This window comes from Nanorana parkeri, unplaced genomic scaffold (assembly GCF_000935625.1).
Source record: "Nanorana parkeri isolate BGI_ZX_2015 unplaced genomic scaffold, ASM93562v1 scaffold165, whole genome shotgun sequence".
In the NCBI taxonomy this organism is placed as follows: domain Eukaryota; kingdom Metazoa; phylum Chordata; class Amphibia; order Anura; family Dicroglossidae; genus Nanorana; species Nanorana parkeri.
The window spans coordinates 1088634-1113812 of record NW_017306433.1 but is presented as its reverse complement, the minus strand read 5'-3'; the positions used below and the strand labels follow the sequence as shown (position 1 = coordinate 1113812).

The 25179-nt window shown below is 41.7% G+C and overlaps 1 protein-coding gene across 3 annotated transcripts in view; it reads right to left on the bottom strand.

Annotated features, from left to right (window-relative positions):
* Positions 1-10765: 10765 nt before the first annotated feature.
* RALGAPA1 (Ral GTPase activating protein catalytic alpha subunit 1) overlaps positions 10766-25179 on the bottom strand; it is a 200366-nt gene continuing 185952 nt past the window's right edge. Inside the window, exons 40-43 of one of the 3 annotated variants that reach the window (XM_018554587.1) lie at positions 19589-19595; positions 12758-12771; positions 11972-11989; positions 10766-11377 (exon numbers count right to left, since the gene is read on the bottom strand). In XM_018554587.1, coding sequence (XP_018410089.1) covers positions 11255-11377; positions 11972-11989; positions 12758-12771; positions 19589-19595 — 162 coding nt within the window. In that variant the 3' untranslated portion in view covers positions 10766-11254. Of the gene's footprint in view, positions 11401-11971; positions 11990-12757; positions 12772-19588; positions 19596-25179 lie in introns of all 3 variants that reach the window. The other 2 variants (XM_018554588.1, XM_018554585.1) reach the window with 2 other exon arrangements.

Sequence of the window (25179 nt, the reverse complement as noted above, 5' to 3'; positions counted from 1 at the left end):
GCATGGCCATCCTATACCAGACTTTTAAATGCTCTCTTGGGAGTGGGACAGAAAAAGTCAAGGGGCCTGCAGTCTGTGGTGTGGACAAGAACTTGGAATTAAAAGGTTGTGATCCACCTGGCCAGCAACCACCCAAGGCTGAAATGCAAGATTTGAGTAACTTGGGCTAAAATAATGCAAAAAGAGCAATGTGTAAAGTGCAGTAATCCATAGCAAACCCAGAGTTTGATCATTCATGTAACTGCATTAAGAAAAAAAAGGAAATCCTGATGATATGACTTGGTGCACCTCATTAACCTTTATGCTAATGTGTTTAAATACAATTCATTTGTGGTATCAGACAGATGGTAAAGCCCATTCATATAAATGCATTTGAAAACATGTATATGCTTTAAAGCACTGTATGCATTTCATGACATCACATTTGTTATGATGGATACCTGAGGCCAAACTTTGCAGTCAGGAAGCATTTCATATCACCTTTATTGAAAAGAACCGTTAATGCACATCTGTATTTTGCAGTATGCACTGTCAGTTAAACTGCAACATGCAGTATTTAGAATAAATGAAAAAAAAATTGCAAACAAGCATACACTTGTGGACATTCTCCCTAACAACAATGTCAAGTTAGCCACTTCCTCTTTGGTCGTATTTTGTGTCCATTAAAAACATGCTCAAGGTGCAGGCAAAGCAGTATGAATAGGCCCAAAGAAGGCTTATGACTTCATGCCATAAATAGCCCTCAATTGTTTTATCTTTTGCAAAGATTTATATTCATAACAAGTGCAAACAAGATCCTTCTACAGTAGAGTTATCAGACAAAACCATTCCAAGCAGAGTAAAGTACCATCACAGAAGGCACCTAGCGAATGGAGAAAAGAGCCACTACACAAGGAGTCCTAGTGGACGGAGGAAAGGTGGGAGGTATCACAATAAAATGTTTCCTAGTGAATGGAGGAAAGAGCAAAGTAATACCATGCAAAGAGCCGAGTGGATGGAGGAAATTAATATCACGGAATGTGCCTAGTGGTTGGAAGAAGGAGGAAAGTAATACCATGCAAGGTGCCAAGTGGATGGAGGGAGGGACCACCAAGGAAAGTTTCCAAATGGATGGAGGAAGGGAACAATGGAAAATTCTACCATAGAAAGTGCTTAGTGGATAGAGGAAAGGATCAACATGATAGGTTTCCTAGTGGACAGAGGCAAGGTCCTCCACATAGCGTTTCATAGTGAAAGGAGGAAAAAGGAGCTGTTCTATGTATTCTATGCCTGACACTGTACTGGATGTATTTAGTTAATACCTTCTTAGTGCTCTAAGAGGGAATGATTGGTTAGTTAATGATTTGACGTTTTGTGCTATATATATATATATAAAAACACATGTGCCATCAGGAGAAGCCATATAGTTACCTAATCGTGCAACATTCACAAGAATTCACTGGAGTTTGTCCCAATTTGTTTTAATTTATGGGAAATCCAGGGCAGTAACATTCACTGTGTTTATAACATGGCCGCTGTCATAAATATGACCTGGAGAGGATTTTTTTCCCCCCTCAAAACTGGAGTTTCACATGAAGCTATTGTAGCAAGATGCTATGCATTTTAGGAGCCTCTAGCATGAAGAGAGTGTGGAGGTACTGCAAGCAAAGAGATGGCAGGCGACATTTTCTAGTGCAGGTTAGAAAATCAAAGCAATGATATGATTAATGTAACTCTTAATGCAGGCATCATTCGCAGTAAATTGCAGTAGGTTCACATTTTCCATTGCTGTTGCAGTGAATAAATGGTAGTATCTATGGACTACTGCACTTTACATATCAGCACAGAGAACCGATGTGTATAGTGCTACTGCACTACACTCAACAGTTCGCTGTGCTGATATGTAAGATATGCCCATAGCAACCAAGCTACCTTTTATAGTAGTTAAATGAGTGATGGGTTGTAAGGTTGCTATGGGTAACCACACTTTTTCACGTTTTTGTGACCTTTTAGATTCAACTGAAAAGCCACGCTGTTTTAGAAGAAATCAAAGAGAAAATAGGAGTAAAAATGCAGCACTAAAATATATGATGGTATTTGATCAGCCAGTGAACGTGGAGGGATGTTGCGCTGGCTGCTGTTAAAACATGCATTATAGGATTAACATAATTCATGGCAAATAAAGAAACTGGTTTTATCCCAGCTTCTTACAAAGTATTACAAGCAATGCACCTGCAATGCATTCCCATATTTTTAAAAGCCTTGAACAGCAAACGTAAAATATGTAACACATTGTTTTGGGTGGTAGAAAGGCAACAAATACTTATTTTCCAATGACCACTCATTATTAAAGTATATCTGTGCCAAAATCACAAATGTAAGATATTGCAGCTTACCGGTCCTTGGACATGGTGGCTGCACTTGTTTTCTTTTTTTGTTAAGCTAAGAACATTTTTCAGCAAGTATAGTAAATTCCTGTTGATTTTGCCAGAAATGCAGTCTGCTTGTCACCTCCTGTGAGCTGATCCAAAAGCAAAAACAATGTGATCTTTCTCTTTTAACCTACTGATCCCCCAATCCTATGTAATGGAGATAAAGAGAGGAACACATGTATGAAGTTCAGCATGGATGACTATCATGGCTACCTCCATAGATATAGAGGAGGAGAGAGCGTAGCCACCCATGGACAGCAAGTATGTTATTGGCAGAATCAGATGAAAATAATGGAAAAAAGCCTGAAAAAAAGAAAACAATTGCAGTCAGCACATCTATGGGCTGGTAAGCTGTTTTCGGGTTTAGATACGGTTTAAAGACCCTTTGTTAATATTTTATCTGTTTGAAGCTTTGGCTCTATGGGATTGATTTACCAAAGGCAAAAGGCTGTTCACTTTGCGGGGGAGTTTGCACTTAGCAGGGGAAGTTTCCCCTTAGTTTAGTGAATGAGGGGAAGCTCTGTTGACTTCCATCATCCAATCAAGTTCAAGAAAAAATGCTGTTTTTTCTTTATTTTCCTTGCACATGATTGGGTATTCTTTACAAAGTGGTTTCCCCTCATTCACTAAGGGAAAGTTACCCTGCAAAGTGAACAGTCTATTTGCCTTTAGTAAAACAACATCTATGAGTCAATGTTAATTTCTATTAGGCTGATGTTAGGTGTGAGTTTTCGCCCCTGGATGATTTTACAGGAAATTTCTAGGAAAACTAGTGTTCAGCAGTCAAAAGTTTTTCTGAGTTTTGGACAGAAATGTCCATAGAGTTGCTTTCTCCTTTGGGAATACAGAGACACTGAACTCACTTCATAGCAAGTGTCACCAAGACAGCAAGGGAGGGAAAAACAGGGCCACAGAGGGGCTAACAGTTCCTTAGTTTGTTTAAATAGAATTGCTAAAATGCACTTCAATAGTAACATTCATTCTTTTTGCTGGCTACTTCCTTCCCTACACACACATCAGTTGTGCTGGAAGGATCACCGGAATGCTTACTGATGATGGTGCTTAGCTGCCATGGCTCACTCCCTGGTCACCCTCTGCCCCTCTGAAAAAAAAAAAAAAGTGCACCCCTGAAAAAAAAGAAGGAATTTAAAAGCACCGTCAGTTGGTGGAAAGGAGGTACAGCATGCTGGAGTGGAAACCAGAGGCTTCTGTGTTAAGATCTTCACACAGACATTTGTCAAAAAAGCCAGTTGCACTCCAATGACATGAGCCTTCACAAAGCTTTGTTTTAGGACAAGATCACTAAAAAGTCCACTCAGACCAAACCTCACTCATTCCACTGACTTGTTTCACCAAAATACAGTGGGGGGAATTTATCAAAACTGGAGCAGACAGAATCTGGGGCAGTTGCACATGGCAACCTTAGGCTATGCCTAAGGTTAGGTAGAGATGGGCTCATGTTTTTATTGCTGGGTCTTGACTGTTCCAGTAACATTGTCACTGGGACCAGTAAAATCTTTCATGTGGGACCACTGACAGCATTAAAAACCTGGCTGTGGTTTTACCCTTCCTTACTCTACTAAAAAAAAAAAAGGTGGCTTTCTTTTTTGCCATATGTGCCATTGTCATTTGACACCTCCACTCACCACTTTTATTAGAACAGGAAATAGGAGTACACAGACAGCAGTGCCAAACCCACTTTAACTAAAACAAGTTTAGCCAACGTTTTGGCCTCACAGGAGCTTTTTGCCCTAATATGCATTGTAACACATACCTTGTAAAGTCTCCCCCTCCAGCGAAGCAACATCTATGCATTTTTCCTCATTACTAATGCTTTTATCTTTTTCTCTGTCTTTTTGCCTGCTTGGGATGATGCAACTCCTGAACATATGTGAAGGAGTTGTTCATCTCAGCAGCTGGCATGTAGAGTTTCTTCTACCTCAAATATCTTTCAACTTTCCGTTTTTTACATTGCAAGTTTAGTTCCGCTTTAAGTGAATACATAATAAAAGTGAATGTGTGCCCAGATCATGCACACTAAATTATTTACAGATCCTGAAAAAGCAATATCATATGATTTTTAATTTACCAGTAAAATCTGTTTCTTGTAATAGAGTACAGGACAAAGGCAGATTCAGAGACAACTGATTAATATGCAGGTATCATCAGGTGAGTGCACACTTGCCAGAGCTAAGAGGACCCTCATATAAGTCCTCCCATTCCCATGAATGCTTCCTTTTTTTTTTAGCAAGTAATAGAGGATTATGTGTACTCAGAGAAATTGATTTTTACTGGTAAGTCAAAAATACTATTTTCTTGATCATAAAATACAGGACACTTAGTTAACGTGTGAACAGAAGACCAGGTGGCAGCCTTACAAATCTGCAATGCAGATGCCTGATACCTAAAAGTGGAAGAGGCAATGACAGATCTAGTAGAGGTCAACAGACGTAACCCCCCTTTTGTAAAACTGGGGGCACCTCCTAATTTTTAGAAGGATTTGGTTGCAGGTTTGGAAGGCTTAGGGGTCCAGCACTTGCATCTGAACTGAGAGACAGGTTTTGTCTTAGAGGTGGAAGCCTTGGAGGGACACAAGGGCCCGTTCCTGACCATAGTGGAGGAAGACTTACAGGGAGGAAACTCAAGTTTCCTCTTGCTGTGTAAAAGCATGTGCTTATAACCAGTAGCCTTTTTGATGAAAGCATCAAAATCCTCTCCAAAGAGACATTCTCCCATAAGGAGAATCCTCTGTGATCTTTTCCTTCAAGCCAGTTCTGCTGACCAATGCTTAAGCCACAGGAGCGTATGCCTCTGTGCAGAAAGAACCACCAGCCTAGAAAGTTGACCCAAGGTGTCAGCTAATAAGTCCAAGTAATAGCGAAGGGACACCGGCAAGAGTTCTGAGCACCGTAGGACAGCAGGGTCAGCGGTGATGGAATTAGAATAACGTTCCATGCATTTAGTCCAAACCAGTAGGGTCCGACATAACTTCATAGAAGCCACTGCCAGCTGTAATACTTTAAGACAGTTATCCACCCTATCTTTAAAGGCACATCCTTCACCGGTATATTCAGGAATTTGTTAAGGCAAGAGAATGTCGCATTCACCTCTGGCACATCCCACTTTTAAAGGAATGTTTTCTTCAAGGGATAATGGGAGTGGGTCAGGAAAGTCGTAGCAGGCTTCTTTTTGTTAATGAAACCTTAGGGCCATCCTGTGTAGGTGGATCAATGGCTCAACACTCTCTCCTAATCAATGGCTACCAAAAATACGCCATACGCCACTTTAAGGCAGTATTCACACTACTGCCCTTCAGTAACCTGCGTTGTAGTGATGTGGTGGCATTCGTTTTGAATTGCACCCCATTGCATCTTGCTGATGGATGTGTGTTGCAGAGCAGCGCAACCCAATGATGTACATTGTGGGACACCTCTCCAAATCATTGGATTCAGGTGTTCCAATCACCTCCATGGCCACAGGTGTATAAAAATCAAGCACCTAGGCATGCAGACTGATTCTACAAACATTTGGGAAAGAATGGGTCGCTCTCAGGAGTTCAGTGATTTCAAGTGTGGTACCGTGATAGGTTGCCACCTGTGCAATAAGTCCATCCGTGAAATTTCCTTGCTACTAAATATTCCACGGTCAACTGTTAGTGGTATTATAAAAAAGTGGAAGCAACTGGGAACAACAGCAACTCAGCCATGAAGTGGAAAGCCACGTAAAATGACAGAGCGGGGGCAGCGCATGCTGAATCACACAGTGCGCAGAAGTCACCAACTGTCTGCAGAGTCAATAGCTACAGACCTCCAAACTTCGTGTGGCCTTCAGATTGGCACAACAACAGTGAGAGCTCCATAGAATGGGTTTCCATGGCCAAGCTGCATCCAAGCTTTACATCACCAAGTGCAATGCACAGCGTCAGATGCAGTGGCGTAATGCACGCTGCCACTGGACTCTAGAGAAGTGGAGATGACTAATCACGCTTCTCTGTCTGGCAGTCCGATGGACATGTCTGGGTTTGGCGGTTGCCAGAACGGTACTTGCCTGACTGCATTGTACCAAGTGTAAAGTTTGTAGAGGGGGGATTATGGTGGGGGGTTGTTTTTCAGGGGTTGGGCTAGGCCCCTTAGTTCCAGTGAAGGGAACTCTTAAGGCATCAGCATACCAAGACATTTTTGACAATTTCATGCTCCCAACTTTGTGTGAACAGTTTGGGGATGGCCCCTTCCTGTTCCAACATGACTGCGCACCAGTGCACAAAGCAACGTCCATAAAAACATGGATAAGTGAGTTTGGGGTGGAGGAACTTGACTGGCCTGCACAGAGTCCTGACCTCACCCCCGATAGAACACCTTTGGGATGAATTACAGCGTAGACTGGGAGCCAGGCCTTCTCGTCCAACAACAGTACCTGACTTTACAAATACGCTTCTGGAAGAATGGTCAAACATTCCCATAGACACACTCCTAAACCTTGTGGACAACCTTCCCAGAAGAGTTGAAGCTGTTATAGCTGCAAAGGGTGGGTCAACGCAATATTGAACCCTATGGATGAAGACTGGGATGCCATTAAAGTTCATGTGCATGTAAAGGCAGGCGTCCCAATACTTTTGGCAATATAGTGTAGTATTCAAACTGTTGGGCTGAAATTTCAACTGCAGATAATGGTACTGACACAATTCAAACTCAAAGTACCCAGAGAAACCAAAATAAATGAAAAAAAAAACCACATACATTATCATTAAAGAAAAAATCTGGGCAAAACGTATTAACCCTTGCAGTGGGGATTCCCCCTTAACTGCTCGTTTAGGTGCTAAAAAAAAAAAAGAAGTTATACTCACCCAAACTGCTAAGCCGGTCTCTATAGCCTCTCTCCTCCTATCCTGCAGCATTGGATTGTTACTCAGCATCCTCATGTCTATTCACTGTGTATAGACCGTGATGATTTATAGGACCTTAGAGCAATCAGGCTCAGCCCCTAGATAAAAATGAGCAGTTAACCCTTGTGCAGTGCAGTGGTAGCCCACTGCAAGGTTTAGAAAAATGTTTGCCTAGAGTTCTTCTTTAACTCCAGTATTAGCAGCATGGATCCAAGGAAAATGAGCCTTGGCCAGAGGGTCACAAATCTGAACATCAACACATTTTATGAATGGCCCAAGCATTTTTACGTGGATGTTAAAACAGGACATTAAATATTTTAATGAAAAGGGAGTTTACATTTTCTTGTGACACAAATGAAAGCATTCAACCATATGAATATTCATGGCCTAAGAGAAGCGTGACATGGCATATGTAAGAAATAGTGGTCAGCAATGTTACAAAAAGACAAAATAAATAAAATATAAAATAATGCAGGAATGGCAGAAAATAAAATGATTCACTAAAGCTGGCTGTATATGAAATCTTAAGATTACGTCCTCACAAGGACCCAACCCCAGAAGAACAATGCTGTGAGCCAATCTAGGTGAATGTGACACTGGGCTCTACTGTGTCAAAACAACAGGGGATACCTTGGAAATTTCCAAATAGGTGAAGTATATAGTAATTTCTGCCCTTTTTTCCCACACATATCAGGTCTTGAAACTGTTATTTTGAGCTTCAAGCAAAAAAAACAAGTTTATATATGACTAGCTTCATTGTAATAGTGAAATGTCATCAATCTGTGCTCAGTCCTTTGGCATATCTTGAGAAGGTGAAATATATTTTAGAGGGTACCTCCAAGCTAATATAGAAAGAGAGAATTGGAGATCCTGTTTAAGTGCATTGCGGAACCACCAGCTTGCATCTTAATTTCCCTTTCAACCAGATCTTGGTCCCACCTAAAGCAAATGTATACTTTGCCTATGCAGAGAATATTAGCAGGTTCACTTTAACAGAGTACCCACCAGCAAAACATACTCAACTTCCCTTTGCTTCCCTGCAATTGAAGAAAAAAAAACACCTTTACAATTCTGAGTATTGAGAACATGTAAGCACCAGGTCATGACTATTTTTTTTAAATCCCACTGGTGACAGTGGTGGGCAGGTATAGGAATGTAAATATGCAGGGCTTGAAAAAGTTTACGGTGTCTCACCAGTTAGGGTTATTTTTTACTACATAATGAAAAAAGTACAGTAAATTAAAAAAACAAAACAAATTTTCCCTACGTTATGTTATAAAACATCTATTCTCACCCATATTTTTGGTAAAACACAAAAGACGGGGTCACGTTGGGTAAATAGACACCAAACATGTCAAGCCTTAAAATTGTGTGCGCCCGCAAAAACCGACCACACTGAAAATTGGCCATAGGCGACGCTTAAAACGCTTTTACCGCTCATCAGTTTAGTGTTATCAATAATTAATGGCCCTAAAATTATTGCTCACACTCCGACATTCGCGGTTATATGTAACATGTGCGGCACTATAGGCGAATTCGTTGTTTTTGTACGTAGGCGTACCCGACGCATATCTGCATGTGTATGTGGGGGCGGAGGACTTAAAATTTTTTTTTCTTTTTTCATTTAATGCTTCTTTATTTTTTTAATGATTCTTTAATTTTTGTATAACGTTTTTTTTTTACACAACTTTATTGCTATCACAATGGGGGGCTAAGAAGCCCCCTATGTGATAGCCAATTTACATGACAGGTAGACAATTTACATGACTTTATGAAGACATTAGGGGTCTCTAAGACCCCTAATGTCACCTAGGGACCCCCAGAGAAGCTGATGAAGCAGAGATCTGCTTCATCAGCTTCTGTAGTTGGAAAGTGACATTGAATGTAGGAAGTGATGTAATATATATCACTTCCTGCATTCCGGGACTGGAGAGTAGATCAAAGTGAGATCGTGTACTGAATCTCCTGTCACAGAGCCGTGCCGGTCCCGGCCGCATCGAGCACAGTGGATCTAAGGACCGGCAACGGCAGTGACAGCTGCTGGTAATACAAGTGATCGGGCGTCTCGAGACGCTCGATCGATTGAATGTAAAGCTCCTGGCCGCCCGTGTAATTACAATGGCCGTCCAGGAAGCTGCCCGTCGTCCTCTCGTCACAGACGAGAGGACAAGTGGATTTTTAAAGCCCTGTAAATATGTGAAGCTGGTGGGGCTGTCATTAAAATGAACCTGTTATCTGAATTACAAGGATTAAGCAAAGGCTAATTTTAAATGTGTGGGCAGCTTCTATCACTTATTGAGATCAGGTATTCTGCAACATGATCTTTCCGCCAGTAGATCAGAGTACCAAGACTAGCAATACACTTCTCTTTCCCAATTGACAAATTAAATGTATTCTAGGTGAGCCTGGGTCTGTCCCTTAAATGTTAAGGTATAGCTGCTGTTCGTGGCAGCGGCTTTAGTGTCTGGCTAAAAGGTACAAATGGGTCACAGAGGGCCACCTTCATAAGGATTTTCATATTAACCATTTCATTTTTGTATAATCACAGCATTAAATTGATCCTGTTGTTATAAAAAAAAAAATTAAAATAACACATACAGTATTTAGAAAAGTAGACAGGAGATACATTTTGTGCTGCCCACATGGTGAAAGTCCACTCCGTTTCTGAGAAATCTTCTGCTGTTGTCTGAAGGGGAACTAACACGTCTAGGATTTTGAATCTACTGGGTCCTTGGCAGCTCTTACTGCCTCCTGCAGAAGGCCCAGGAGATCAACTCTCCCTGAAATGTTGTTTTTTTGTGGGAGATTTCTCAGGATCACAGTGTAGTTCGGCAGCAGGGGCAGCTGATAAAGTGATTATGAACTGTCTTTTTTTCAAGGTATGCCTTAGTTTAAACAATTTTCTATAGTGACAGGGTTGCTTTAACAATATACATTGCATATATAAGTCCATGTGTAAAAAACACAGTTGTGACCACAACAAGTTTAATCAATGTTAATTTTAGCATATAAAAGCATAACAAAACCTTAAAGGGCACTTCCTTGTGAAAGGGTTGACCCTCTCTTAGAAGAGGAAATACAGACCTCCTTCACTATTCCTCTACATAAGCACACAGGACCATCAAAAAGGATGCCTTATGTAGGAAGTGATGTAATATATATCACTTCCTGCATTCCGGGACTGGAGAGTAGATCAAAGTGAGATCGTGTACTGAATCTCCTGTCACAGAGCCGTGCCGGTCCCGGCCGCATCGAGCACAGTGGATCTAAGGACCGGCAACGGCAGTGACAGCTGCTGGTAATACAAGTGATCGGGCGTCTCGAGTGGTCAGTAAAAGGAATATATATTTATATATATGTATAGATTTATGTATATATATATATAATAAAATAATACATGTATAAAAATATTATGTAAAAGACAAAACCCCCCACTGTATATAGATATTGCTAAATAATATATATTGTTTTAAAACTGGATTCCTATGGAATATTTTTATGATGGTCCAAAGAAAAGACAAATCCAGCTGAAAAAAGAAACCTCAAATGATAATAGGCAAGAATATTGTCAATAAATATACAACATTGAGGGTGCAAAAGTAAGGTAAAAACAAAAGTATACCTGTGTAACATTAGCCAGATTCATCATAAAAACAAACAAAAATAATTGTCATAGAATGATAAAAGCTGCAAAGATATACACATGGCACCCTGCATTGTACATAACATTTTTAAAACCACAGAGTCTGAGGCTAAAAACTTAAATTATATGTAAAAGTCCAGTGTTATTCACTCAAATAAAATAGAAGTGTGAAAAAAACAAAAAGTAAGATAAAAAGCACAGGGAGAATGATTTTAGCACAACAGCCAAAGTGAATGTGTGGTGCCTGCCTTTTCCCACAGAGGCCATTGCCCAGGAATAAATAAACTCAACTGGACAAGCTGAAGACAAAGATAAAAACTAGGTCTTGTTTGCAGAGCCAGAGGAGCGCCGTAACTTAATGGACATCCGGCTTTTGCTGGTCCGTGGTGACATAGGGGATGCCAATTCTGAGCCATCACCCTGAGTCAGTAAGATCTCGTTCTGCTCATCTGTTGGGCAAACAGCTGCAAAATAAGACAACAACAAAAAATCAGGCTGCATTCAAAGACAATAGAAACAATAATAGCAATCATTCTTAAGATTTCACATAAGAGTGAAGTGAACCCATGGCCAAGTAATGCACACTCCGGTATTTACATATCCTCTACAAGCCATGAATGAGCTTCAAACCAATACCTCACTGACCTCTGTAGCTGCAGTTGCTGTGGAGCAATTCATCCTCAAAGTTCACAAGGGAAACTTTGAAGCCACCCAAGTCAGCTCTCTTAGGAGCTCAGCACCCCTGACCAAAATACCTGTTTTGTGTTATATTAAAAGGTTAAAAGGCTGGAAGACTGCCAGATCAGTGCTGGTAAGGTTCGGGGGATGGTTAGCAAGTTGAGACGAGCTGTTGACAGAAGGATCTGAATGATTTCAGTGCTTCTATTGTGAACTTTGAGGATACATTATTTCACAGGGCATGCAGCTACAGGGATCATTGGGAGCTTTTTTTTTTTTAAAGCTCATCTACAACTTAAGGATATGTAAATAATGTAATGTCCATAGCTTGGCCACAGGTTTATAGCAAACCTCTACTGAGGGAACTAAAGAAGGCTGTCATTGATGGCATGTCCTTTAGAAAATGTTAGATGCCTAGTTGTTATGCCACTTTGATAGCTACAATACATTCTGAACAATGGACCTGAGCAAATATGCAGATCGGGAGCTCTGACTACTGGCAGTATGTTTGTTCTGGGTCAGTGCAATGTAGTGAAATCAGAGACAGAAAATTTAAAGCATATCTACAGTAAATTCAGAAATGTTAAATGTATTATTTTGCAGCTTTCCAGTCTAGGGCTGCAGCTAACGATTATTTTCATAATCGATTAGTTAGCCGATTATTAACTTCAATTAATCGGATAAAATAAAAAAAATTAATATCGCACAGGAACGGAGGGCATTTCAGTACCGCCCGTTCCACTGCGGGCGATCACACTGCGGGACGGGAGGTGCATTTGAGATCCATTGAAATGAATGGCACTGCAACACACCTTCTGCAGCAAAATTTGTCAGGCCTAAACTGAAAATGACTTTTCCCACCTTTTATTTATATACATACAAATATTAAAAAGATATATATGTAGATATATATCTTTTTAATATTTGTATGTATTATATTAGACATTTTAATTAGGTTAATTGACATCAAATAATGTGGATTGTAAAACTAAGCCAATATAATAAACAAAACAACCTTTTATTTAACCACTTCCGGGCCGCAATACATCTATAGACGGCGGCCCGTTAAAGTGGTTAAAACAAGAACAGGGCTGCTGCAGCACTGGTACTGCTTTTAACAGCAGGCGATGGATGTTAATGTACAAGCGATCCGGCGTCTGTACAGGCGCTGTATCGTTTGTACCGTGCAGCGGCACCCCCCTGGTCTTCCTTGGGCACCGCTGTCCCTGTGCGGCGCCCAGGAGCGGCTCTCCCCGAAGTGATCGGAGAGAGATTCAGCTGGGGAATCAGATCTCGGCTTCCTCAGCTGTCCCTAGGTGACATTAGGTGTCTGAAAACCCCTGATGCCTCCATAAAGAGGACCTGTCACACCCTATCTGCTATTACATAGGGGGCTTGTTAGCTCCCTATACAATAACAATAGGGTTAGTTTATAAAAAAAAAAAAAAAGTGCTTAAAAGTTATAAAAATTAAAGTAACATAAAAGAAAAAGAAAAATATGCAAAAACAAATTAAGTCCCCCGCCCCCCACATACACACGCAAACACGCGTTGGTGCGTCTACGTGCGCAAAGGACAATTGCGCTACACATGTTACATGTCGCCGTGAATGTCGGAGCGAGGGCAATAATTCTAGTGCTGTCAATCACTGTTAGCACTAAACTGATGAGCGGTAAAAGCGTTTAAAAGTTCCCTATGGGAAATGTTGGGTATTGACTTTTTTTGCGACTTCACGGACGAACGCAATTTTAAGGCTTGACATGTTTGGTATCTATTTACCCGACGTGATCCTGTCTTTCATATTTTACCAAAGAATCGGGCATTATATTCTGTTTCTGTGCACTAAATTTTAATTTATTTTTCTCCTAAAAATACTGGTTTGATAAACATTTCCGCAGAAATGTATATTTTATCATGTGTGCGCAAATAGTAAGAAAATGACCCGGACAGCAAGTGGTTAAAATGAAACTTCTCTTTCAGGCCCCTCCTTTGCTGATTGACAGCAGGCAGATGCAATAGCCAGCCTGCTATTGGCTATTGCAATTTGAAATAACCAATAGCAGGCTGGGTATTGCTCCCAGCAATAAAGTAAACATTTTTTTAAAAAGTTTAAAAAAATAAAGTTAAAAATTAAAAAAGACAAATAATTAAAAATTAAAGTTAAATAAATAAAAATTGAAAATGCGAACAAATAGAAAAAAAAGTTTAAGAAATTATGACGCCACAGCTCAAGCTCAGAAATGCCCCCTGCGGGGGTATCGCAACAAAGACTTTGCCTCCTCTCCAGCATTCAAGACTTTGCACCCAAAATCCCTGCCACATCAGACACCCGCTCGAGGTTCATTCTGAGCATTCAGGGAGCCAAGAAGTCTAACTCCCACTTCAAGGACAACCAGAACACCGGCACTGAACCCTCCCCGGTTCCTCACCACGATCATCAGGAGCTTCATCACCACCGTCGCTGATGAGAACGCATCCTTACTTACTCAATGGTGAGTTTCTACACTCCAAACTGTGTTTCCATCATTTGTTATTTCTCACCTCTCGCTTGTACCCCTTGTGTCTCCCGGTGATCCCCAATTACCCATACCGAGAAGGAGCACACCAGCTCCCTCCCTCATCAAGTGAGTCGGACCACCCTCACAACCAACCAAGCTCCATGGCCTGGCCCACCTCAACTCCTTCCCGGTTAGTGGCGCTTCCCTCTTTCCCTTTTCTATTGTTTTTTATTACATATGTCGGACACCCCGGTCCGGACACCATCAGGAAGCCGCACACCAGCATCACCCATAATCTTATACACACTTGTGTGTGGAATTCTCCCTTCGGAGCGCTGGTCTTCTGGACTGCCCTTACAATTTTTCATAGGTTTTCCTTATTTCTGACTTTTTTCACATGGTGATCCTGCCACTAGCACATTTTCTGCCTGGGGTGACAACACTCACTACACTGTATCTACAGAGCAGCAGTGTTGTCACCCTAGGCTGCTCTCCTGGTTTGAACTAAAATTACCTCCTCCCATACATTTCAGTTCCAAACAAATACCGGTACTGGAATTCTGGCAGGATTAATGGGTATTTTTAAAAGAAAACTAATGCAGCCATCACATATAAGAACTGGTAAGCTGCAACATATTCATTTTTAGTTATAGGATTAGCCTTCCACAACTCTAATATAAAACATAACTTGTTTTGCTCATTGTGCCCTTATAAGAGATTTTTCTTTCTTGCTTGCCCTGCTGACACACTGTCACTGGTACAGGAAGGATAGGAAATCCAATCGCAAAGAGAAAATGGACAGAGGTTCTAAGGTTTTCATGCTCTATCCCAGTGATGGCAAACCTTTTTGAGCCCGAGTGCCCAAACTGGATCACTAAACCAAAGTATGTGCCAACCCTGCACTTAGACCCGAATACTTTTTCATAAATTCATAAATCTTAGAAGAAAAATACAATACAAGAGGTTTTAACTACACTACAGAGTGACATGTACCTTTGTACTGTGCTAATGAGTGAAGTGTTCCATCGCAGTGTGCTACTAAGGTACATGTCATGCAGCACACTGCAAGGGAACAGTCTCTCTACAGCTTGGAGTCAGTGGCGGAGCACCAAGGCCCAGTACAACTGTGACCACTGTGATCCTGGTAGTTCTGCCACTGACTCCAACCTGTAAAGGAACTAATCTCAGCAATATATTATCTTACAATGCAGAATACCACAAACTATAGAGGACTGCATATCCCAGCAATACAATATACAGCAATGCAGAATACCACCAACAATAGAAGACTATATATCCCAGCAATACATGATACAGCAATGCAGAATACCGCCAACTATAGAGGGCTAAATATCCCAGCAATACATTATACAGCAATGCAGAATACCACCAACTATATAGAGTACCACAAATCCCAACAATACATTATACAGCAATGCAGAATACCACAAACTATAGAGGACTACATATCCCAGCAATAAAATATACAGCAATGCAGAATACCACCAACTATAGAAGACTATATATCCCAGCAATACATTATGCAGCAATGCAAAATACCAACAACTATAGAGGACTACAAATTCCAACACTACATTATACAGCAATGCAGAATATTACCAACTATAGAAAACGATATATCCCAGCAATACATTATACAGCAATGCAGAATAACACCAACTATAGAGGACTGCAAACCCCAGCAATACATTTAACAACAATGCAAAAAAATATAAGGCTGCATACTCTGTGTTGCTCCGGGGCGACCGGTCTCCAGGATCTCAGGGGCGCTGTGCAGTTCTAAGATGTTTGTGGGCTCTCAGGGGGGCTGTATAGTCTTTAAGGTGGGCTGTCAGGGAGCTGTGTGGCTCTCAGGGGGAGCTGTAGAGACTCTCGAGGGGGGGGGCTGTACAGACTCTTGGGGGGGGCTGTGCGGCTCTCAGAGAGCTGTATGGCTCTCAGGGGGGCTGTGTAGCTTTTAATGGGATCTGTGTAGCTCTCAAGCGGGAGCTGTGTGGCTCTTAGGGGGGCTGTGCGGCTCTCAGGGGTGGGAGTTGCACGACTCTCCTCGGTATGCGATCTGGGCAGGTCACGGTCAGGCAGCAACGGCCTCTAAACAGGCATAATAGACGGCCGCTCGCTGGGGCCTTCTGTGGTCCTAGCAAGGAGGAAGCGGCCGTCTAATATGCCTGTGAAGAGACCGCTACTGTCTGATTGTGACCGGCCCGGATTGCATACCGAGACAATCCGGGACGGTCGGATCTATTTTCAGGGGTGGTCGCTGCACCTGGACTCACGTGCCAGCAGAGAGGGCCCCGCGTGCCCTTCCTGTCACGTGTGCCATAGGTTCGCTACCACTGCTTTATCCAAAACTGGAAACAATTCTATAATTTCTTTTTTTGTTAGATGCATTTAACTTGCCTTGTTAGGAAAAAAGGCATCAAAAAGATAGCCTATAGCTTTTGTCTGCATTATTGGCCAGAAAGTTAACCCATTATTTCGCATCCATTCTGTTCTGATAATTTCCTGAAATCATTTAATATCAATCGATATTATCCCAGTATCTTACTAGTCGGCCCTGCTGGCTCTCAAAATACTTGAACAATCTGATTGGATGCATGTATTGTTCAGGTATTTTGACAGCAAGCGGAGCAGACTATCAAGATACTGAAGCTTGGCCCAGTGGGAGATTCCTCCATCCACACAGTTTAGCGTAGATGGAGCAACCCGTTTCACTTTTTCCATCTGGCCATAGAAAATCTGCAGATAATCTATAGATGAATGGCCAGATTAAAAGTCACACCCAGCTTGAACAACTAAAGACAAAAAGGGTGTGACAGGGAACAAAATATTCTTTCCTTTTTAGCTGCCTGAGTATTTGTTGTGGTCCAACATTGTAACAAATTATACAACAGTCAGCAGCAGTAAATAATATCACTTATTGTTAGAGAAAGGTTGGTGATATAGAGGTGCAGGATCCAGAGGTTTGTAGCTGGGTAACAGTTAGAAGATGGGGTAGAGGGAACATTTGTGTGGTATCGTTACATCGCAATAAATATGTCTGGTTGCATGATGTTGGCGATATTAGTTCTGGGATAGCATTACTGGAGTAGAAGACCAACTCTATCTGCCAGGGGAGTGATTGCTCTAGTATAGAGTTTCTTTGGCAAGAACAGATATTGGTGGTAGGCGACTCCATTATCAGGAGGGTAGACAGGGTAAACTGTCACAAAGATTGTGATCTCTGAACAGTATGTTATTTAGTGGATGCTTGGGTTTGGTACATTGCAGATTGGATGGAAAGATTGTTGGGTGGGGAGGACCCAGCGGTCATGGTACACATCAGTACTTATCACAAATTCAGAGGAAGATGGAGCATTCTCAAAAAAGATTTTAGAGACCTCGGTCACACACCAGAGAGACAGCGAGAGCTAAGAGCTAAACAAGTGGCTTAAGGACTGGAAAGCATGGGGGGTTTGGGTTCATGGAGAAGTGGGATGACTTTTCAGTCAGTTACCAGCTCTACAGCACTGCTTTACTTACAGTGGAGCACCATTGTCGGGAGAAGCGAGTGGCGTAGCGTGGGGAAGGGGGCACATTTTCAGGGGCGCATTTTCAGGGTAATCTTTACCACAGGGCAAAAGGGGCAACTGCCCTGGGTACCATAATTTACAGGGACCGATAGCAGCAGTCCCTTTCGCATGCAGCAGCAGGTAGGAGAGCAGCGGCACTGCTGGAGGCAGGGGAGGCTGGGCCAGGAGACTCAGACACTCAGGTGTGGATCTACCCAGGGCTGGTGGTGGGGGGGGCGAGTGAGATTCGATCCCAGCGCACCCCATTAGAGGAGGCATGGCACTTTAAATGTTGTCATAAATTCTGCTGTCATAAGGTCCTGCTCTTCCTGGGTACCTTGTGGTAGCCTTCTGGGGAACCAGAGCAGCACCTGCTTACAGCGCTGGCCCGTACATCATCCTTACTGATCCTCTGCATCTGCCCCTGCTGTGATCCACCACATCTGTGCGTCTGCCCCGTGCGGAGACCCGCCGCGTCTGCCCCGTGCTGAGACCTTCCGCGTCTGCCCCTTCTTCGATTCTGCGCATCTGCCCAGAGTATGTAGCAAATTCATATACTATTCTGCATTGCTGTATGATGTATTGCTGGGATTTGTAGTCTTCTATAGCTGATGGTATTCTGCATTGCTGTATAATGTATTGCTGGGATTCACAGGCCTCTATTGGGGTACAGGTAGGGATTCACCAATACTCTGGGTGACTCAGGAAGTGCTAACAATCCACGGGATAGGGGGGCGCAATACTTGCCTTGCCCCAGGCACTAACAGCCAACGCTACACCACTGAACACATGAGGAATGTAAATGATCATATACCAAAAATGAGAGCCTGGAAGAAGTTTTTAGCAGGCCAATAGAAACCAATAATAATAATAATAATAACAATTAGAACTCAAACAAACAAAATGGATAAGCTAGAACTTATACGAAGTGAGGAGGATTATGTCTTATAATGTCTAATTATGATTATGAGGGAATAACATAAACTTGGTGTGACAACACACAACACAGAAAGGTGCGCAACAACATCAATAATGCATTTGTGGAGGGGGCAGAGGCTTTATGGCTAGAGATAAAAACAAGAGGTAAAAATGGTACATTATTGATATAGGTTATTGGTATATGTTATAGGCACCTAACCATAAAGGAAGAGGAGGAATTTTGACTACTGTCACAGATAGAGATGGCGGGGAACAAGGAGCAAGCCAATGTTATAATTATGGGGAATTTAACTATCCAGATATTGACTGCGCAAATGGAAAAACAAACTAAACAAAGGCCCTCAAGGCCCATGGGTCGAATGGCGGAGCACCTACTAGAAATAATGCTCTGTTGGACTTACTCATTTCTAAGTATACAGAATTATTCACAGATGTGGATGTAAGGGACAACTAGGATAGCAGTGATCATAGGGTACTAACATTTGTGGTCCTTTTGGGGAAACAAAAAAAGTTGGAACAACAACACTAAACTTTAAAAAGGCCAACTTTAGCAAACTGCGATCTTTATTAAAAATATTGTCTAGGATAAAACAATGAATAAGGAAGACAAATGGGAGTGCTTTAAGGCTATATTAAACAACAATAATCAAGAGTACATTCCAATAACTAATACATTTAAAAGGGCAAAAGCTAAACCAAGTTGGGTAAATTCTAGAGTTAGAAGATTAATAAATGGAAAAAAATTTCCTTTAAAAAAATATAAGGGGCAAGGGTAACAGATGGCTTCAAGCACTATAAGGAATGTAACAAGACATGCAGAATCGCGATTAGAGCAGCAAAAAGATGCTACAAAGAACAAACAAAATAAAAATTCTACTAATAATGGACTAGCTGAACCCCTGTGGCTAACAAAAGTTGAGATGCAGAAAAGGCCAGAAAAGATAAACGCTAATAAATCTCTAGGACCAGATGGCTTACAGCAATGAGACCTGACTGCACTAAGTCATGTTATTGCCAGACCATTATACCTAACCTTTAAGGACAGGAGAGGTATCAGATGATTGTAGGAAAGCACATGTGGTGTCCATATTCAAAAAAAGGTTCAAGCTTAAAAGCAGGTTACTACAGGCCAGTCAACCGTACATCAATAATATGCAAAGTTTTTGAGGGTATGGTCAGGGACTATATACAAAAAAAAATGCATTGAAAGCTGTATCATAAGCACTAACCAGCAAGGATTTATGAAAGGCCATTCTTGCCAGACAAATCTATTAACATTCTATGTTCAATCGAGTTTTAAGGTGGACAGAGGAATCAGGGAAGATGTAGTCTATCTGGACTTTGCAAAGGCATTTGATACAGTAAATCTGCACGTTGAGGTCTACTGCCATTAACCTTATTGGAGGTATTCCCGAGTGTGGCTCGGGTTAATTTTCATTACCAAAAGCGGTAACCCCGAGCCACACTCAGGATTACACAGCGCGTTACTTACCTTGTCCACGATCCCCGCTGTGTCCTCCGGCCGATGCCGGCATCCGCCTTCCGGGTTCCGTCCCTTGCGAGCGTCCACGTCGCAGGGGGGCAGAACCGGCGAGAAATTTAAAAGTAAAAAAAAATACAAACAAAAAAGGAAAAAATCAGACCGCCAGGGAGGTTAAAGAAACTGTATGTGCATGGGTGGAAAACTGGTTGCAAGACCACATCCAGAGGGTAGGGATAAACGGCTCCTTCACAAATTGACCAAGGTAATGAGTGGCTGCTGCAGGGTACAGTCCTGGGGCCAATTCTGTTTATCTTATTCAGAAATGATATAGAGGTGGCAATAAATAGCTCACTGTCAGTGTTTACTGATGATACAACATTATGTTGGGCAATAAGTTCGCAACAAGACATAGGGGTTGATTTACTAACCTTATAAACACACCACGAACGTGTATACACCTCTGCAGTGTGTTCCCTCCCAGCATGATCTATGGGTGGAATCTAAACACCTTTGTAATGTGTACACACCCAGCAGGTGTTTTGTGCAAAGCTCTGAAGGAATTCCAAGGTGATGTTGGGTAAATTAGCTCTATGTTGTGTTGCTTGCGTTGATGAATGGAAGGAATGTAAATGCATGAGCTAACCATTTTTGTCTAAACTGTGAAGCAGCATTATATATGCATCATGTGCATGATTTTTCCATATATGGCATTAGTGGAAATATGCTTTTAGAGACTTTTTGGTTGATAAATACGTTTTGCTGTGTGAAAATCACACACACCTGGTGTGTGTGTGTGTGTTTAGGTTAGTAAATCACCCCCATAGTATCACTGCAGCAAGACCTTGATAAAGTAGAAAAGTGGGCAGCAACGTGGCACATGAGTTTTAAGCTAGAAAAATTTAAAGTTATGCACTTGGGATCTAAGAACATGCATGCAGAATACACTCTGGGAGGGGTTCTGCTGGGAAAATCGGAGACAGAGAAGGATCTAGTGGTACTGGTAGAGCACAGACTCAGCAACAGCATGCAATGCCAAGCTGGGTTTGGCAGGTCACACTACCGCAAATTGCAACAAAACATACAAGCGATCAGGCAGCTGTATCCACAAAAGGGTGAAGAGTTTTAAGAAGGCAGGAGAAGTAAACAATCTAGGCCAAAATAGCTGATTTGGAAAAATTTGAAAAACCCTGCCACTAGTATTTTAGATGTACTGCAGTAATACTTCAGCTGTATTGCAGTAATGCCGCTGTTGCATTGCAATATTTGCATTTTTTTTTACATGCAACAAAAACTGAAGTATTACTTCTAAAAACTGCAGTTAGGGTGTGCAAGGGTTTTGTTTTTACTGTGAGAGTGGTAAAAATTTAGAATCCACTTCCTCAGACATCTGTATCAGCAGAAAACATACACAGCTTCAAAAAACACTTAGATGGGTTCCTTAGTTTACAAAATATACAGGGCATAGGATCTGCTAGTATTGTATCTACACAAACACACATACACAATGTAAATTGAGCCTGATGGACCCGTGTCTTTATTAAACCTCACCTTCTATGTTACTATATAAACAGAAACAAGGGAAGAGAGCACATCCTAACCCTGCAGGAGACTGGGACTACTGTTCTCAAATTTTTTGGTTTTAACCCGTACAAACTACATATACAGCATGGCATTCACATTTCACAGTTAAAACATTGTAAAGGCATTTGTTTTGTGTTTAAAGCAAGTTCATTTGCACACCTCCAGCTCCCAATCATGCAGTGAAGGTCAGGAGCCTGTAGGAGGAGTTTCCAATAATGTGATCAATGTGAGAGCCAATAACAGTGATTACAAGATCAGGAAGTCCATGTAACGCCTCCAGCATTGGTCTTAAAGGGCTGGATTTAGCCAGCGGTAAGAGGTAATTGAAATTAAAAACAAATTAGATAGGTCCTGTTTACTAGGTAGTAGAGCTAAACAGAAAGATCAATATTATATATATATATAAAACATTTTTTATTTTCTTTTATTATTATTTTTTTTAACCTCCCATTGTGTGTCACCCATGATAGTTTTAAACTGATTAAGTGGCTTCCATTTCTTCTGTTCATTAAATTTGGTGCATACATACTAAAAAATCTATCTATCTATCTATCTATCTATCTATCTATCTATCTATCTATCTATCGGTGTTGCTTTAGGACATATACCCTAATTTCCAGTCAACATTGTCACTAGAAAAGGAGGTGAGGGTAAATCTTTGTAACAGAGCTAGTAAAACACAGACATGCATTCCAACCCTTCCCTATCAAAGAGTAAAAGAAAAAACTTTTGGCTGGACTTGTGCTTTAATGCTATATTACTCCCACTGTTGGTGTACAACTGCACAATAAAAAGGTGCCTTGATGTAACATAAGTGTGATCAGACTTAAAACCTAAACAGATTACAATCCTTAGAATCTAGCAGGACTGAGCACTTAAAAGATATGTACTTAATGGGTTACCCCTCCCGTTGTACATCGACAATGCTACGTTTAAACTGGTTAGGAAGCTGCAATTTGTCAGTTAGGGGTCTACTCTACTCTATGAATATCTTAGCCAGCAAAAGCTTCTGTGGATGCCGGTTTGTCACCAAAAGAAATGTTTTAGCTGTAATTTAATACATTATTTTTGGTGATGGCTGTCAAGCAATTAAGGAAGAATGCCGATTTAGGCTGCAGAATAGGAATGTTAAGTTCTGTGGTGGCTATTTTTACCTTTCTAAACACTGGCATGCTGACCTGTTTGAACAGGAGTGCAATACATAGGTTATGTGCACTAAGGTCAAAGGGAAAGTATCAATGGGAGATTGCATAGGTGGGTATGCCCATAAACCATCTGAATAAGTAACAGCAGCAGAATTAAAGGGACTCTGCAAACGGCAAAGGTTAAGCCTGACCAAAGTCTGGGAATTGATGGTCATACTCATCAAGCATGCTGACAAGTAAAATACTATGAGGTCATGCTATTAGCAGCCACCTCCCACATTAATGCACAGTACAAGGTCCTTTAGGTAAGTGAAAGGTGCCCTTCACAAAAATAAAAAAAAATACATGCAGTGAGTTAGTAGCAATGAAATAAGTAAATTATTGGAAAGATTTTGCACAGGCAGAAATAAAAAGAAATCTGAAGAAAGAGGAGAATCAATCATCTCTTACCTTTCATAAACAGAACAAAGATTTAATGATCTAAAGAGAGAGAATAAAGACACTTTGAATATATCAAATTATGATCAGAGACAGACCAAATTAGACAGGAGGCAAATTAACAAGAAAATGCAACTAATCAAAAGAAAAAAAGCAAATCATTTACATCTCATCCCCCATTTGTCATAAAAATTGTACTGCAATTTAAATTATAAAAGGGGAAGAAACATATCAAGCCACACTGGCACCACGGAATGTTTGTGTCACAATCGCCTGGAAAATTATGCTAATTTGATTTAATTCATTTGAAACAATCTCGTGAATGAAGGTTCCTCCTCTCCGATGTATTGATTGCTGACAGTCAATAAATCAGCAGTAATGGCCGTCTACAAATGTACTTTTTTTGCATCACAGATGTCAATGAAGAGGATCATCACAATTTCACTTTAAGAAAATTGTTTAATGAGCTGAAGAAAATCGGTCCAGTAAGGCTGTGACAAGGTAGCAAATATTCAGTTAAAACTGAACTCCAGGCAGACAGCTAAGTACATATATTACATCAGTGGATCGCAAACCTTTCTAGGGCCGGGACCCCTTGGTAACATTTGCCAAGTTGTGGTGACCCCCAACAGAAAAATTTAGGGATGACGCGGCTGCTGCAGTGACATCTGGCGGCGTGGCGGGAGAACTGACACTGCTGCGCTAGGAGAGGGCTGAGAAGGACTCTCACCTAGCACAGCAGAAATCACACAGCGACCCACAGGTTGAGAACCACTGTTTAAAGGAGACAACGAATCTCAGAGGAATACAACAAATCGCAGCAATAGTCCATTATACTATAATGTTCTATTGCTGGGATCTATAGTCCTCTATAGCTGGTGTTATTCTGCAGTTTGCTGTATAATGATTATACGGCGCACCGCAGAATAACGCCAGCTATGGAAGACTACAGCAAATCGCAGCAATAGTACATTTGTAGTCCTCTGTAGCTGGTGTTATTGTGCGTTGCGCTGTATAATGTACTATTGCTGGGAGTTGTAGTCCTCTATAGCTGCTGGTATTCTGCAGTGTGCTGTATAATGATTATACGGCGCAACGCAGAATAACGCCAGCTACAGAGGAATACAGAGGAATACAGCAAAATGCAGCAATAGTTCAGAACAGTAATAATACATACTGTGTAGGGATGCACAAATACCAATACTAGTATCGGTCTCGGTGCCGATACCGAGTATTTGGGCGAGTACTCATACTCGCCCAAATGCTCCGATACCTTTCCCGATACTAGAACTTCCGGTCAGAGGAAGATTTTCTTCTGACGGGCAGTGCCGCGAGGAAAGATGGAACCGGAAAGCTGGCTCCATGATATTTGGCTGGCTTGATGCTGATTGGCCAGGAAGCCGGCTTCCCAGCCAATCAATGTCGAGCCGGGCAAACAAATCTGATAATATAGCGACACAACCCCCACCCTGCAGGTATCTAATTCCCCTCACATAGATCCTTAGCATTCAGTTCCTCGGCCAGATCTGCCGTCTCCTGTGTGCACACTGCACAACGTTCACGTGATCAGCGTTCAGCCTGCTACTGCGCATGCACAGGATTTCTGAATGAGAGCACTGGGCAGTCTGCGCATGCACAGTAGCAGGCTGAGCGCCGATCACGTGGGTGCTGTACACAGGAGACGTGGGGAGATCTTGGAGAGCGGTGTCTGCCCACTTGGAGAGCGCTGGCCGAGGGACTGGTACGTTAATGAATGCGATACGGATCTATGTGAGGGGAATTAGGTGCCGGGTCGTGTCACCATATTGTCAGATATGTTTGGCCGGCCTCGATGCCGATTGGCTGGGATCAGCATCCAGCCGGCCAAACAGAATGGAGTCGGCTTCCCGGGCAATCAAGAAGCCTTCCTG